The sequence below is a fragment of the Triticum aestivum genome, chromosome 2A, assembly GCF_018294505.1.
Source record: "Triticum aestivum cultivar Chinese Spring chromosome 2A, IWGSC CS RefSeq v2.1, whole genome shotgun sequence".
NCBI lineage: Eukaryota > Viridiplantae > Streptophyta > Magnoliopsida > Poales > Poaceae > Triticum > Triticum aestivum.
This window is the reverse complement of record NC_057797.1, coordinates 461,839,330-461,856,284: the sequence shown is the minus strand read 5'-3', so window position 1 is coordinate 461,856,284 and position 16,955 is coordinate 461,839,330. Positions and strand designations below refer to the sequence as shown.

The 16,955-nt window shown below is 50.0% G+C and overlaps 1 protein-coding gene across 1 annotated transcript in view; it reads right to left on the bottom strand.

The window, feature by feature from the left end:
• LOC123188997 (phospholipid-transporting ATPase 2) overlaps positions 1–15,621 on the bottom strand; it is a 35,027-nt gene extending 19,406 nt beyond the window's left edge. The window contains exons 1-10 of the mRNA XM_044601309.1: positions 15,302–15,621; positions 14,652–14,826; positions 14,217–14,430; positions 13,149–13,265; positions 3,957–4,049; positions 3,707–3,881; positions 3,423–3,589; positions 1,642–1,746; positions 762–859; positions 527–669 (exon numbers count right to left, since the gene is read on the bottom strand). Coding sequence (XP_044457244.1) covers positions 527–669; positions 762–859; positions 1,642–1,746; positions 3,423–3,589; positions 3,707–3,881; positions 3,957–4,049; positions 13,149–13,265; positions 14,217–14,430; positions 14,652–14,773 — 1,234 coding nt within the window. The 5' untranslated portion in view covers positions 14,774–14,826; positions 15,302–15,621. The remainder of the gene's footprint in view (positions 1–526; positions 670–761; positions 860–1,641; positions 1,747–3,422; positions 3,590–3,706; positions 3,882–3,956; positions 4,050–13,148; positions 13,266–14,216; positions 14,431–14,651; positions 14,827–15,301) is intronic.
• Between the last annotated feature and the right edge of the window lie 1,334 nt (positions 15,622–16,955).

The window sequence follows — 16,955 nt, the reverse complement described above, 5'->3', positions numbered from 1 at the left end:
GTGCATCCGATTCAATATTGTACCAGAGCCAAGAGGCCTCAAGTTCTAGATGCAACTAATACAGTATTTAATAAAAATATTTGAGGTCTACATCTATCCTGCGTCTAAATACTGATGGAGCCTAGAATTGAGAGGGAGTGTTGAAATATATTGCCCTCGATCAGTTCCATCCAGTTAATTACTTAGAACTTCAAGAATAGACAACACTGGCTTTGAAGTTTGCAAGGCCCGCACACATTTTGAGGTCATCAATTTGACCAATGACATATAAGCTATTTCCCCGGTTAGACTGATGATGTCAAAATGCGTGAGGGCCTTAAATACGTTGATGGAGGGAGTACTTAGTCAACAAATGAAAATGCATGTGCTTCGCATCCAATTGCATGAAATATTTGGCAGTCAATGAAGAGCTTCAGGTACAGCTCGTACTTCATGCAAAAGAACACCATGTTTCATATCAAGCCCTAGTAGATAAGCTAAAAATACGCCTGCCGGGATGGGACGAACATCGAGAACAAGTTGATGCCTTTTAAAGCATCTCCAGTGTTATCTCCGTATAGAACACCACTTATGCAACATCTTTTGAAAATCATTCTATTCTCTGTCAATGTCCCAGTTTTGTCGCTTAATATATATTCAACCTGCCCAAGGTCTTCGCTAATAGCTGTGCTGAAAGAGGTACTTATATAAGCTCTAAGATATAAAGAACATAGGTCTGATGAACACCTAATTTATACAGATGAATAAACTATATCACATACTTAGCTGAGTGGGCAGGTGTATTTGTTTCCGGATCAAACATTTGATCATCACAATCAATAAACTTTGCGTATACACCTTTAGCCAAATCAAGAGTAACCTAGAAACACTAACAAAGTTAGGCAATGGAACTTTATTTAACACTAAGCAGAAGAAACCTTAATGTAGTTAGTAGTCAACTCTAATAGTGGAACACTCTACAATTGAAAGATCAGGCAATTAAAACCACTTAGGTCATCAATGAACAAAATATGAAATGCACTAGTAAGTAGAATTAAAAAAGATAGTACCTCATAAATGAGGTTTTCCTCACAGAAAGAATCAATAAAGTTTGCAATCAAACATCTAAAGAGAATTTTTGTGTAAGCATGAACAAGCCAATGGTTACCATGATGGTGGCGGTGTAGGTTTGTTCGCTGAGAGAGAATAGTTCAATTGACAGTTTCTCTTTCAAAAAGAAAAGGAATAGTTCAATTGGTAAGAAAAATCAGACTAGCATGTACCAATGTCATGCAATCTCAATCATTCAAAATTAGAGTTGATGGCTAATTTGTTCAGGCTTAAGGTTTTGCAAACTGGGCTTCCAGGCAATGAGCAAAGCCCAGGATGCAACTAGGAAAGAAAATCCAAGGGCAGGTGCTGGGCTAAGGCCATCAACTCTATATATTCAATCAAGAATGGTGAGCTAGCATTTGCACAAAAACATCTTAGTACTATTTTCTGTACACTCATGAATGTGAAGGATCAATACAAAAAAAATCCTCTTGCAAATTCTTTTACAAATAAAGTTTCAAAATCAGAGCTTTGTGCATTGCAAATTTGCAAGCTGGAGTACCTCAAACAAACAGAACAAGAAGGGAAAAAATCAACTTATAACCATACCTTTATGGAAATCGGAATCATTATTGAACACAGTAGTTCAAAGCGCAACGGGATAACCAAGAAATCATACCATGGTCTTTCAGCAGGATACATGAGATACCATAGCTGCACAAAAGGACACAAAGTAAACTAATAATCAGATCAAAGTAAAAATAGAATTTCATTCAATCCCTTGCAGATCTAGATTTAAGAGTAGGAGAAAGTCTACAATTAGCCCCTCAACTATTGGTTCAGTTTAATTTACACACGGAACTTTAAAACCATATAATTTGCACCTACCAAAACCATTTAAATTAGGTCCCAAGACCGATTTCATACGCATTTTTGGATGGTATGGCTGTCAGATCATCAGTCCTACCTGGACAGTAGGCCCTACATGTCAGAGATAAGGAAACTGTAAAAACGACTCTTTTTCTCCTTTCTCTATATTTTTCCTCCCTCCAGCCACCCAATCCCAGCCTCTGGCGAGCACTCGAGGAGAGGTTGCCTGCCTGGATTAGTGCCTAAAATGGTCTCACATAGGGTTTTGGGACCCTGGACTCTTTGGCTCTGATAGCAGGAGAGTAGCATCTGGATCTCACATGGTCTCCGCAGCTGCACGATCTAGCGCCGGATAACCGAACGCTCCTAAGGATTTCGGTGTGGATGGAGGATATGGTATTGGAGCTGGAACTGACTGTGGCTGGCTGGCCGCCACCAATAGAGAAGCATCACACACTAGGACACTTCAGTCATAGGCGAGCATGACCATGGTCCATGTCATCCTTCTCCAATTCATCACATCTGGACAAGCTTGTGTCCATAACAGTAGAAACAAAGGAGCGAAATGATCGCAGCGACATTACCGTGCCCTGGCCTCCTAGACAGCTCCAACGTTGACACCCATTCATGATGAGGCAGATTCCCAGTGGTGCCAACTGCTGAGCACGACAGCTAACCAGGTCGTGAGGTTCCCGCTTCAGGCATCCTCAACATAATGGCCATGGACAACTTGGCCATGGACAACTTGGCCATGAACCTGAAGGCGAGGCGGGAGATAGAAGTAGGAAGGGAAGGAAGACAAGAGAAGACAAAGAAGAAGAGGTACAAGGGGTTGACAGGTGGGGTTAAACAGATTCTATGATGGTTTATTTCTAGTTTTCTACATGCGCCCTCCCAATGTTGGGCCCCTAGCATGTAGATTATGAATCCAAGGACTAGTCAAGACCAGTCTATCGACTAGTCTATGAGTCGCAACTCCAGGGCTGACTACACTTCAGTGTCGACTAGTCTATGAGTCGCAACTTAAGTGTCAGCTTGTCACAATTAGTCATGAGTAGTCTATGAGTCTCAACATCAGAACGACTTGTCGACTTGTAAACCTAGGATGGATGTACAGCCATCTGGTTTTATTTTGCTTTTTGCCGTTGCCTTAGTTTTTTCCTTTCGCTGTAACTTTTGAGCCATCTTGGTGCCTTCACCTAATACAAAAGATACGCATTTGATGCATGTTCGGGAGATGGTTTATTTCTGTTTTAGGTGGAGATGGGACAGGTGATTTGCAAGTATTTGGCTAGGGGGGTATCTGCGCCATTATTCAGAGTAAGGTGCAAACTAAAGGGTACTCAAACTGGGGCTGCAAATTGAACTGTCGCAATAATTGCTTTGTTGCCCCGCAAACCATGTCAGTAGTTGAGGGGCCAAGTAGTTTTACCTGCAGGAAGTATAAAAACATGCATCGAATGAAAGTTCTACTGAATTTGCTACTTAAGGACACTGCTTTTGTCGGAGATAAATATCACCTTACGACCATGGCTGTCCTTCCAGATATTGCCAGCAAGACCCAGCAAAAGAACAACAGCAATTTGGAAAACAAATATTGCAACGGTGAGTTTGTCTATCATTGAATCAGCAGCGGTAAGCTTGGACTCCGCAGTTCCTCGGCTCATTCCTGATTTGGTTTCATTGCCTGACACAAATGACATTTTGTTTGGTCAGTTAAGTGCACACCAAATGCCTCAAACATGCATCTTTGGGGTAGTAAATCAAGAACAGGCTAAACGAAGTTTGATATAGCTATCTTTACCTGTGTAAATTGCAACTCCACATGCCCATTCCGTGTACCGTAAGTAACATGACTGAAGAAGTGTATTGTTGATAGTTAAAGGACATTTCTCATTATCAATGATAGGAGGGAACAAGCGCATGTTAGCATCAAATCTTCTTATGTCATTATCTGGGTTGGGGCACTCAACTACACCCTGCTCAATCCAGAGACAGGCGATCAGAGAAGGCATGAGAAAAGGCCAAGAATGTACAATTACAGAAAGGCTCACCTTGATTTTCCCCAATTGCTCCGATGACAGGTCAGCACAAATTGAAGGGATAATTCTGGTTTTCAAATCAGTTTCACCATCTAAAGCTGCGGTCTGAGGTAAAAGTGAAAAAAATTGGCACTATCAGTACTGACAACAGCCAAAGTAAATTTCCTATTTAGATTATTGTAACAGTAGGTAACATGGTGGCTTTCAAGCTGCACAATATTTCTGTAGATCATCATAAACCAATCACAAAAGCGAAACAGATCTATTCCCAGATATAGAAGGAGAGTACAAAAGGAGCCTACTGAAATTGAGAAGACTGAGAGATGGCTCCCCTCCCTCCCCGCTCCTCCTAGCCCCCCCACCCTCCAGCCCAGCCGCCGGCGAATCCCCGCCGTCTGCCCACCCAGCACCTCCCCTTGCCATGGCGGCCCCAAGTGCTGACCCTGTCGAGCCCCGGGCGACCCTCTCCGACGACCGCGTGTCCTCCGGCGACCGCTGGTACGATTCGGAGAGCGAGTCCTCGGCCCGCTCGTACAGCGACGTCGCACGCACACCGCCGGCTATGCCCGCGCCGCTCGCTCTCCTCGCTCCCGCACGCGCCGTCGACCAGCCTCGACTGCCCGTTGCGAGCCGCATCGGCCCCCGCTCCGAGGTGCACCGTGCCCCTGGTGGCGTCCAGGTCGATGCCGACGGCTTCCAGCAGCCGCAGCACCGAAACCGTCGCCGCCGCCCCCGCCAAGACGACGAGCCCAACACGACTCCATGCCAACGGCGCAGCCCATCCCCGGAAGAGGTCGCCGGACTCTGCTTCCGCTGCCTCGACCCTGGTCATCGTGTTCGGGACTGCACCAACGACATTCGCTGCCGCCGATGCCTGGAATCCGGCCACGACTCGCGCTCCTGCCACCCACAGCGCCGGAGAGCCGTCCGGGCCGACCCTGACCGCGCTCGCCCTGCTGCTCGGGCGCAGGCGCCCCAGGCCGCGCAGCCACCTCCGCCTCCTCCCGCCGCCTCGGCCGCTACGCCCTTGCCGCGCGCGCCGGAGCCGGTGAGGATTATCATGTCGCATTCTGTGGAGATGGAGGAGGCCGAGGAGGTCCTGTCCCGTACAATGGTAGCCTCCATCACCGGCAACAGGCCGACCGTGTCCGCTGCCGAGGTGGCTGATGTGCTCCTGACCTCCCTCGAGCTCGAAGACGGCGATTTCACGGTACACGCTCACCACCCCGAGGACTTCCTGATCCTGTTCAGCTCGCGCACGACCATGCGCCGCCTCAATGGAGACCATTTCATCCGCGCCCCGCGGTTCAGCCTCTCTGTCCGGCCGTGGAGCAAGCTGGCGCATGCGGGCTCTGGCCAGTTCGAGTATCGCGTCGAGCTTGAGCTTCGGGGCATCCCCGCTCAGGCCTGGCATCTATCTACTGCTGAGCACATCCTGGGGGAGAGCTGCTGGATCGAGCGGCTTCATCCCAACACGCGCTCCAGAGAGGACATGGCCACATTCCGGCTGGCAGGGCGCGCGCATGATCCGGCCAGCATTCGCCGTGCCGCTGTTCTTGAGATCGTGGAGCAGATTCCAGCAAGGGTACGTTCGGAAGCGCCTACCATCAGGACCCTCACCTACCCAATCTCCATCGCTCTTGCTCGGGCGGAGAGGATCGGAGCCCCTGCGCCTAGCAATCAGGGAAGCAATGGTCCTGGCGCTGGTGACGGAGATGGCACCGGAGGCGGCGCCGGAGACGGCCACGACCATGCCCGAGGCAATGGCCCGGGCCGGGCGCGTCCACGCGGCCGCAAGCGCCGGCATACGAAGGCGCCACCTACCGGACGCGCGGACGGCATGACCGTAGACACCTTGGGCTCACGCGCTAGGGGCCGCTCCGTGCGCGCTGATGGCCTGTCCGTCGCGCATGCATGGCCGGTGCCGCCAACCGTCTCTGCGCCGCCGTCCGTACGGGTTGGGAGATGCTCCATGGGCCCATGGCCAGGTCAGCACGGTCGGGCGGATCAGCAAGGCCCCTCCAACCCATGTCAACGTGCCAGAAAAGGAAAAGGGAAAGGATGGCAAAGGCAGGCTTTGGCCGCGGGCCAGACTGGCCCTGCCGCAGCCACTGATGGAGACGCCAGGAACGGGCAGGAGGGGACAGTGGGTGGCCCCCAGATCGATGCGTCCGCGCATCCCACCAACGCAGAACCCCGCCATGTGCCCAGCATGGCACTCCCATTGGCGGCAAGCACCCCAGAAGGATCAGGAGATTCAAACACCGCCCCATCCCCCGTGGAAGATTGCGTGGATCCCGCAACTAGCTCGCAGGATCCGAGGGACCGTCAGGACCTGCCCGATCTAAGCGAGGTGCCAGACTCGCAGCCCGTGATGGCTAGTTGGTCGGGGCAAAGCGGCTGCTCGCCAGCTGCGCCACTTGACGTGGCCACGTCTGCCCCCGCGGACCGGTCCTGCGGGACCCACGAGCGCACTACTGGGAGCGCGGATGCATGCCCCGCCACGAGCGCGGTCCCCCCTGCAGAGGCAGCCAGCCCACCACCCCCGGTGATAATCATGCAAAGGCCCCAGGCCCAGCAGGCCCTGGCGAGGCCCAGCTCGGAAGTGGAAGCCCGCACGCCTGCCTCCAATGGCCGAGGCCCAATCACTCCCGCTGAGGGGCGCTTCGCTTCCCCGCCGATCACCATGAGACGATCATGGGCCCGTGCCCCCGTGTCGCAATCCTTGACGTTGGGTGAATTCCTGGCGGCTACAACCAAGCACATCGCCGCAGCCTTGCCGACGCCCGGGAGGAGGCCGCGCAGGCCTCTGAACTTCGCCCCACGCCGCGGCCGCTCCGCGGCCAATTCATCCCCGACGGCGGCGCCCCCTACAGCCGAAAGACGCGCGCATGTCCAGATCTTGCGCACCCTGGGGATCATTGGGACGAACCAAAAGATTTCATCCGCCGAGATGCAAACCTATGAGGGCATGTTCGCAACACCCATCCCGCTCGCGGTGCTCAAGGCCATTGCTGCCCTGGTCGATCGAGAGATCCCGGAGGGTTTGACCAGCCTGCCGACCACACCGGCACGGGTCGAGGTTGCGTGTGAAACCTAGGAGTGGCGCACAGTTTCGCTCGTCGATCCAATATTCATGGATCACGGCCTCAGGATTGTAGTGTGGAATGTGAGTGGCCTTAACGCACGCGCTCGGCGCTTTGCCGCCCGCTCGCTGTTGGACACCACAGCTGCCTCCATTGTATGCCTACAGGAAACAAAGATGGAATTGCTCTGCTCGTCTGTTGTGCTCGACACCCTTGGCTCGGAATTTGATGATTACACATACTCCCGGCGAATGGCACGCGAGGCGGCATTCTTCTGGCTTGGAAGAGCAGGGTTGTATCTATCACGCACCCTCTGTTCACCACGAACACCCTCACCGCCACGGTGACCACGGCCACGGGCATACCCTGGTGCCTTTCGGTCGTGTACGGACCCCTGGATGATGCGGAAAAAATTGCGTTCCTGCAAGAGCTCCGGGACATCCGTGCGGCTTGCCCCGGACCATGGATGCTATGCGGAGACTTCAACCTCATCCTACGTGACGAGGACAAGAGCAATGGCAACTTGAATAGGCGAATGATGGGCAGGTTTCGCTGCCTTGTCAATGATCTCGCCCTGAAAGAAATTTACCTCAATGGGCGCCGCTTTACATGGTCCAACGAGCAGTCCCGGCCTACCCTGGTGCACCTAGATCGCGTGCTCTGCATCTCGGACTAGGAAGACGCACACGGCGAGTACCATCTCCGCTGCCTTGCGCTCGTCGTCTCGGATCATTGCCCGCTGCTGTTAGACTGCGCACCCATGCCCACGGCGTACAGGCGCTTCCATTTTGAGGATTTCTGGCTCAGGCTAGATGGATTTCAAGACACGGTGGCCGCGGCCTGGGGCTCGGTTTACGACCCGGACCCCTTTCACCGCTTGATGTTGCGCCTTCAGGCCACAGCCCGTAGACTCACCAGCTGGAGTGCCAAGTCTACTGGCAGCATTCGGGACCGAATGGCCATTTCCCACGAGCTCATATCACGGTTCGACAAGGCCCAGGAGGACCGCGCTCTATCACCGCCTGAAGACTGGCTGAGGAAGCACCTCAAGATCACATACCTTGGCCTTGCGTCCCTGGAGCGCACCATTGCCAGGCAGCGCGCGCGCATTGCCACGATCAAGGAGGGCGACGCCAATACAGGTTTCTTCCATCGGCAATGCTCTTTTCGCCAACAGAAGAATCGAGTATACAGCCTCGCAGTGGATGGGCACATACTCACAGACCAGGACACGATGGCGCGAGCTGCTTTTGAGCATTTTGACAGGATACTGGGCTCGGTTGCAGACAGGGAGCTCACGTTGGAGTTGGACCAGCTCATCGAGCCTTGCGACCTCTCCAGCTTGGATGCACCATTCACCGTGGAGGAGGTCTGGGACGCGATCAAACGCCTCCCCGCCAGCAAGGCGCTGGGACCTGACGGGTTCACCGCCGAATTCTTGCGGGCCTGCTGGACAACTGTCCGACACGACTTCATGGATGTATTCCAGCAGCTGTTCGAGATGAGAGGCCGCGGCTTCCACAAGCTGAACCAAGCCCTGATGACCCTGCTCCCCAAGCGAGCCGATGCCCAACAGCTAAGCGACTACCGGCCGACTTGCTTGATACATCTTGTGGCCAAGCTCTTCGCCAAGGTCCTCTCGTTACGCCTCGCCCCGAGGCTGGATGTTCTAGTCAGCCGGAACCAAAACGCATTCATCCAGGGCCGGAGCCTCCACGATAACTTTATCCTGGTCAAGCAATCTCTACGGATGCTACACCAGCTAGGGGCTCCCCGGATCATGCTGAAGCTCGACTTAACGCGCGCCTTCGACACCATATCATGGCCATCTCTATTTGAGGTCCTGCGACAATACGGGTTCAGAGACAAATTCATGGAGTGGCTCGCAATCCTGCTTTCGACAGCGAGCACTCGCGTCCTGCTGAATGGAGAGCCAGGCCCTCCCATATGGCATCGCGCTGGCCTGAGACAAGGCGACCCCGTGTCCCCCCAGCTCTTCGTGCTCGCCGTGGACACGCTTGGCAGGCTGATGCGCCGGGCTATGGAAGCCGGCATCCTGCGGCAGCTACATCCCAGGCGCCCCATCCCAGCGATCTCTCTCTATGCGGATGATGTGATGCTATTCTGCCACGCCACACCGGAGGATGTTGCCGCCATCAAAGGAATCCTAACCTTATTCGGCAAGGCGAGCGGGCTGCTGGTGAACTACGCCAAGAGCTCGGCCACCACCCTGCATGGCGACCCGACGGCCGATGAGGCGACCTCCCAGCTTGGATGCCCGGTAGCGCAGCTCCCCATATCTTACCTCGGCATTCCGCTGACGACACGTCGACCCACTGCCACCCAGCTGCAGCCCCTCGTCGACTCGGTGGCTGCCAGACTCCCGACTTGGAAAGCGTGGCTCATGAACAAGGCTGGGCGGCTCGCCCTGGTCAAGTCCGTTCTGTGCGCGATTCCCGTGCACCAGCTGCTCGCGTTAGCCCCGCCTAAGAAAACATTGAAGCAGCTGGAGAAGATCCTGAGAGGTTTCCTGTGGGCCGGCCGCGCCATTGCCAATGGCGGACACTGCCACGTCAATTGGCGCCATGTATGCAGACCCATCGAGTACGGCGGCCTCGGGGTCCGCGACCTTGAACGCGTTGGGTTGGCACTGCGCATACGATGGATGTGGCTTGCCCGCGTGGACCCTGACCGCGCCTAGCAAGGGCTCGAATGCAATTCACTAATGAGGAGCGAGCAATGCTCTCTACATCAACCACCATGAGCATCGGCAATGGTTTGACGGCACTGTTCTGGGAGGATCGCTGGATCAACGGGCAGTCTGTCCTTGACATCGCCCCATTACTCCACCAATGCATCCCCAAGCAGCGACGAAAAGCGCGGACGGTTGCCGATGGGCTAGCCAACAACACCTGGGCGCGCGATATCTAGGGGACACTGGGGCTGCATGAGATAGGCCAATACCTGCTCCTCTGGCATGCTGTGAGCCACACCACCCTTTCTAACGAGCCGGACCGCTTACTCTGGAGGTGGACGGCCAACGGCCGCTACTCGGCGCAATCATGCTATGCGGCAAGTTTCCAGGGTTCTACACGATGCCCCTCATGGCAGCTGGTATGGAAAACCTGGGCACCACCAAGGGTGAAGTTCTTTCACTGGTTGGCAGCCCAAGATCGCTGCTGGACGGCCGAAAGACTCGCCAGGCATGGGCTGGATCATCACCCCAGGTGTCTCCATTGCGACCAGGCAGTCGAAACGCTACAGCACCTGCTCCTGGCCTGCCCTTTTGCACGCCAGACATGGCACACCATTCTCAACTGGCTCCAATTGCCAGCCCAGCCGCCTGATCAAGAGCCCAGCGTCATGGAGTGGTGGCGGCGCGCAAGGGAGGGAACACCACCGGCGCAGCGCAAAGCCCTCAAGTCTATCACTTTGCTCGTCCCATGGATGATATGGAAGCACCGGAATGCATGCGTCTTCGACAATGCTACACCATCCATCGCAACACTAGTGGATAGGATCAAAGAGGAGGCCCGATGTTGGGCAAAGGCAGGCGCCCAGGGGCTTCGGGTTGTCCTGCCCACAACCTGGGATGTACACTGACCAATTACAAAAACATGTAACGACACACCTCCTAGGAGGCCTTCCATCTTTTCAATGAAATGAAACGCAAAGGCTTTTTGCGTTTTCTCGAAAAAAAATTGAGAAGACTATATGGTGTGCACAATAAAAGAGAGCATTCTATCACAATTTCCTTCTGCGTACCAATAAGGCAATAAATGCACACAGGTTCATCTATGCCAAGTTCTCATATACTCAAGAGTAATAAAACAAGACTGCTGCACACGATTAGCAGCCCTTCACGTGCAAAGCAGGTTCAAGTAACCAAATTCAAACACAAAAATAAATCAAATAGATACAGTTATGTTGACTTGTTTTCTTACTCTTAATATTTGTTAATGTGAAAGGAAAGATATAAAAACATGAAATTTTGCATGCTTTTGAAGAAAGGCTGAAATCTTAAATCAAACTTAAAAAAATTATCTATACTATCTATAAGTATGAGTTGTATTGAGATACTAATCACCTTTTAACAATCCATCAAACATGATCAACAGAATGAGTGGAACTTTTCTTGCAATGCCGGTAAGTTTCAGTTGTTTATATCGCAACTAGTGTTAATTAGTCCATTAATCATCACTACAAAATGACCAGATAACCTCATGTTCTGTATTTTTGTTTTGTTTTAACTGTGAAAATTAAAATTTCTCAAACACTGCCTCTGTTTCGCTATCTCCCTCCAGTTTCACCGCCTCGTACCCTTTCCTATGTTTCATCAACAACACACTTTAGCTAATTTGGACAAAATTAATAATCATCCGCAAGAATTTTGGAATAGTTGTTTTTTCAGCCTTATATCATTCTTCAACCATCTGTCAGTGGTTAGTTCAGTTGTTACATTATATGCTGCGACGGATCTAGGCTGCACGTGCAGGATAGCGTATTGCAAGCACAGGAAAATTTTAAGCCCACATATAGAAATGATCGTAGAGTTCCATGTTAACTTGAAAACATTGATTCAAGAAGTTTCAGATAACATTGAAGAAAAAGAATCAGATAACATTCAAGAAAAAGAATCAGATAACATGCACATCTTGAGAGCAAATAAATGAATTTCATATACAAAAGTATAAAATAAAAACAAACTCGTAAGCATGACAAATGAAATTAGATAGTAATTAACTAGGAGATGATAAGTAAAATGAAGAGCCTATAAGCATATGAGTGGCTAAGGGAGATATGGCATTGTCCACAACCACTGGATGGATGATTATGAGATAGGATCAAAGATTTCGGATGGCTCAGATTAGAAGTGTCAAGACCAACTAATGCCTTTTATACTGGTTTAGCTATAGATATATGCTTGAGTTCAAGGTGTGGAATCTACTTAGATATATATTTATGATTACGAAACATTTTTTACATGGCTCCAGAGAAGTGGTTATCATTAGTTAACATATTCGGCAAGGCCCGGATTTGTAGTGGTCACAGTTCATGGCTCTGCACAAACTGTGCCCGCACAGATAAGTGGAAGAGGTGCCTGCGACAGGGTATAACGCAGGAGGGCAGAAGGTGGTGCCTGAGATGGGGTAGAACATAAGAGGCGAAGCCTGCAACGGGACAGAACACAGCAGGCAGCACTGCCATGGGGCCAAACAACAGGATGCGGCACCGGCACTGGTAAAGAACAGGAGGTGATCCGGCCACATGACAGAACAGAACGACACAAGTGGATTTCACCAGCGACGGCGACACAGCAGATCAACGGAATCTTGCAAAAAGCGATGTATTGATGGGGGCGATTTGGTATCATCAGAGTCGAGAAATGTGAGAGCAAACATTTCCATGCAATTCGAAGGATCTGAGCTTGGTACTGGGCAGGGGTTCTTCCTAGTTGTCAACCAAAATCCATGGAGGTGGGTCCCAAATGCAATTCCGATTTCATTATGATCCAAACAACAGGTATTGCTGAGAGGCACAATTCCTGGTCCCCAATACCCAGCTTAATTCCAATATCCCAGTAATTGGTCTACCTTCTAGCCAAACCAACTACTAAAAGGATTCTGAAGGTTAATTTCTTCTAGGTTAAACAACCATGCCATATAACTCCATAAATTTGTTAATTAACTCGTACTAGCAGAGTGTCTAGAAAAATAAAAATGCTCACTACTACCAGCTTGCATTTTTCACCATCAGCGGTTGTTTCCTGTTTCCAAATATTATTACTGTATAGTCACTCACTAAAATTTCTCATCGCATATTAGGAGAACTTGGTTTTATAAACTGGGAAAAGAGAATTTCGATTTCAGATTTCAGATTCCGCAAACATTAAAATGTAATAATTGGGCCATCAGTAGGGTAGCATCAGAATCAACATTCATTAGACAAATAAGAACTCCAGCATATCCTGTTGAATTGACATGTCAAGGCATTTCAGATGAATTTAATATGCACCTAAGCAAGGCCATAGCCACCCAAGTGAGTCCTATCACACATATCATGTAGCAGGAATAGCAAATAAACATATTATCTAATGTTTGTTAGTAGAACCATTTACCTCAACATAACAGATGCCTTGAGGATCAGAAGTTCCAATGAGAACGAGATCACATGGGATCTCATCATTCTCATGGAGCCACACTATATTTCCGACATGTATCTCCCTTGCTTTGATCTGAAAACACAAATTAGTATTGTACAATCAAATATTCATCAATCTAAACCCAAGTAGCCCTAAGTAGAACCATTTGAAATAGGCAGAATTGTTCTATGACAACACGAATGTGTGGTGGTTGCTGAACGTCAATCTAAAATCAACAATTCACTGAAGACTCTACAAAAAATATGGTCATTTACTATAGAAGGCCCAGTAAAATATCGTTGGTTCCAAATCTAGTGGAGATAAGATGTGTAAGATGTCAATCTTAGATCTTATTCAGTTTGATGCATCCAAATATTGAAAGAACTCCTAACAATTAGCCATCAAATCTGATAATTCGACAATCTATAATCAACTATTAAGCCTTTGCTTAAAGTATTTGACAAATAAGATTTTTCCTCGTCCCTGCTCTCTCCTAAATCTCAGAATAGTATCTGTTTTTCAAGGGACATGGAATGTTCTGTCAAATGACGATGATTATTGATTCTGAAATGTCGATTACAAAATTATCAATTGTTCAGTGTCCTCAGCAAACATCATACTTTTGCAGTGTCCCAGAGTTAATTTTTCCTAAGAAGTACAACTTCATCCATTTAGCCGAACATGAAAGATACACTGACAAGTGACAACTCCTATAATCCATTCACTCTCACTGATATCGATGATCCATAAGGCACACGTAACAATGCACTGTTAGGTCTTTACAGTACACAGGTGGGCATACAAGTTCCAGCACAAGCAATAGCAAATTACAAGTGAGTGCAGAAACTTCAAGCTTTAGGCTTTATACTTTGAAACAATTTGTGGTACCGACTGCCAAACTGAACAAATGATATCAGATTATGGCTGACAAACAGAAGTAATGATGAATGCAAATATTGACACAACATTTTAACAGGCTAAGGAGGATGTTGTTCTCTCTCCACTGAGAGAGAAATAAATGTTGGTGAAGAAAGGGGGGAAAACCTGTCTACGGATGCCATCCTTTACCACCCAGATTCTCCTTTCATTTACTTTCTTGTCGGAAAGATACCTATTGTAATCATCCCAAGCCTCTTTTGAAGCAGAAACAGTGAAGATTATGGCAAGCGGGCCCCATGTAGTTGCAGGACTTACAGGAGTAATAGTGGGCCACAACTGAAGGCAGGCGATTAGCAGAAAATACTGATTCATGAAACGCCTGAAATATTTAGAGAAGTGAACATGGAAGAAATGTAATTTAATGCAGAAATAGTGACGGAATAAATTCACTAGAAAAGGAAACAGGACGGTTTTGTCGGGTTTTTAACAAAGTGCTAAAAGATGATGGGTCTCATGTTCGTTGCAGGTCAGAGTACTATACTTGAATGGTAGAGAGTGTGCACAAATACCAAAACAGTAGAAAATAACTGAGAACCTGACCTGAATTGTTCCAATAAATTCTTAGGGAGAAAATTCCACAAGGTGTATTTGGTATTGGAAACCCGATTGTCACGGTAGGAATCCCGGCAGGACTCATCGTTGATATATACAAAACGTTGCATTTTTTAGCTAGATGTCACTTCTGTGCCATTTAATGCACTGCACATTGATCACTCTGACAGAAAGAGACAGTCAAATATGACCATAAAAAGGGATATGATAACGACAGTACAAGTACCAAATTGTAAGATATGCTTGCGTTTGAGAATGCATTTTTATGTGTTTCCTGAAATTTTAAATCCAGCTTAATTCAGGAGAAGATGAATCTTGCAAATCCTCGTGGCAGTGGCTAATCATGTATCTACGTGCTGCTTCTCGACTCTTCTTACCTAAAGAAGGCAGCACACAACTGCTAAGAAATCTAAAACATACAGCCATATATGGATGCTACTATGGAAACAAACTATGCATACACACGCACATTGGTTTGAGATTTGCTATAGAACTGCGCAGCCTCATAAAGAGCAGAAAAGGTGAAAACAAATTGCTACAGATACAGATTAGTACGCGATGCCCCAGATGCTCTTAAGAATGGAATCCTACTATCCCAATCCTGAATAATGGGTATCAAATTGACGGGATATGCTCACCACACATTGCATTCCACTTCGCGTGCCCGCGAACGTCGTCGGCCGCGGCGGCGGCGGCGGGGGGGGGGGTTCCCTCTTCAAACCTGCGTCCTAGCGGATCGCGGAATCTTAGGGAAGAGGAGTCAGGGGTGGCCGAGACGAGGGTTGCGGGTGCGGGTGCGGGTGGCAGGGGGTGTCGGTCGGTCAAGGAATCGGGAGCTTTGGCTCTCGGAGAAGACGCCGTTGGTGCCCTCGAGTCTCGAGACTCCGGAGTCTCTAGAGAAAGGCGGCGCCTCAAGGAAGAAAAAACGAAAGGGATGCCCTTCCGCGGTTGAGTCTCTCCGCGGTTCCGCCCCTGCGTCTACAACCGGACCCCAAAAGCCCCGGCGGGCTGCGTCCGGACACAAAAAATGTTGTCCAACTGAATGCTCTATATTTGATCCAAACATTCGAATTGACGGATAAGTACTTCTTATCACCGGTTTATATCTAGAGCAGATATGATATATACATCGCTCGTCGTTCGACTCATCGCTAGGGCGAAAGAAGTCATTATCATGCTTGAAGCAGTGGCATCGAAGAACTCATGGATTTGACAATGCTCTCTTTGGCACGTCAGGTTCATGCAATGGCGGCTACGGTCGTCGGGGAAGGTGACGGAGGCGTCCAGGCGATGCGGCGGAACGAGGCGAGGTCGAGGGTGGCGGCTGCTGCGGTCGGGGACGACGGAGACGGCCGGGGCGACGACGACGGCTCCCTGGTGAGCTGCAGCTCCGGCAAGCGGCAGTCGAGCTCGGGGGCGACGGCTTTGGGGTTCCTGGGCATCGAGGGGATGTCAAAAAGGTGCGAAACGAAGAGAGGGTTCGGGTGCACAACTTGGAGGTCGAGGGGTGGCTCACCGGCGGCGATGAACTGCAGCGGCGGAGGCGAGATGCGTTTGGCGAGGGCGTGGGCGGTGGTGGGTTTTGGGGTTAGGGTTTTAGGGGTGTGAGAGAGGAGGGGCAGGGCTTTATATAGGGCATGATCGTGGGCGAGGGGGGAACGCGGGATCGCGATCCCGAGAAGATCGCGGCGGCGGGCGGTGGTTGTCGCTGTCGGTGTCAAAACCGGCGGATCTCGGATAGGGGGTCCCGAACTATGCGTCTAAGGCGGATGGTAACAGGAGGTAGGGGACACGATGTTTTACTCAGGTTCGGGCCCTCTTGATGGAGGTAAAACCCTACGTTCTGCTTGATTTATTCTTGATAATATGAGTAGTACAAGAGTTGATCTACCAGATCGGAGAGGCTAAACCCTAGAAGCTAGCCTATGGTATGATTGTATGTTATCCTACGGACTAAAACCCTCCGGTTTATATAGACACCGGAAGGGGATAGGGTTACACAAGGTCGGTTACAAAGGAGGAGATATACATATCTGTATTGCCTAGCTTGCCTTCCACGCTAAGTAGAGTCCCATCCGGACACGGGACGAAGTCTTCAATCTTGTATCTTCATAATCCAACAGTCCGGCCAAAGGATATAGTCCGGCTGTCCGGGGACCCCCTAATCTAGGACTCCCTCAGTAGCCCCTGAACCAACCTTCAATGATGATGAGTCCGGCGCGCAGTGTTGTCTTCGGCATTGCAAGGCGGGTTCCTCCTCCGAATACACCACGGAAGAATTTGAATACAAGG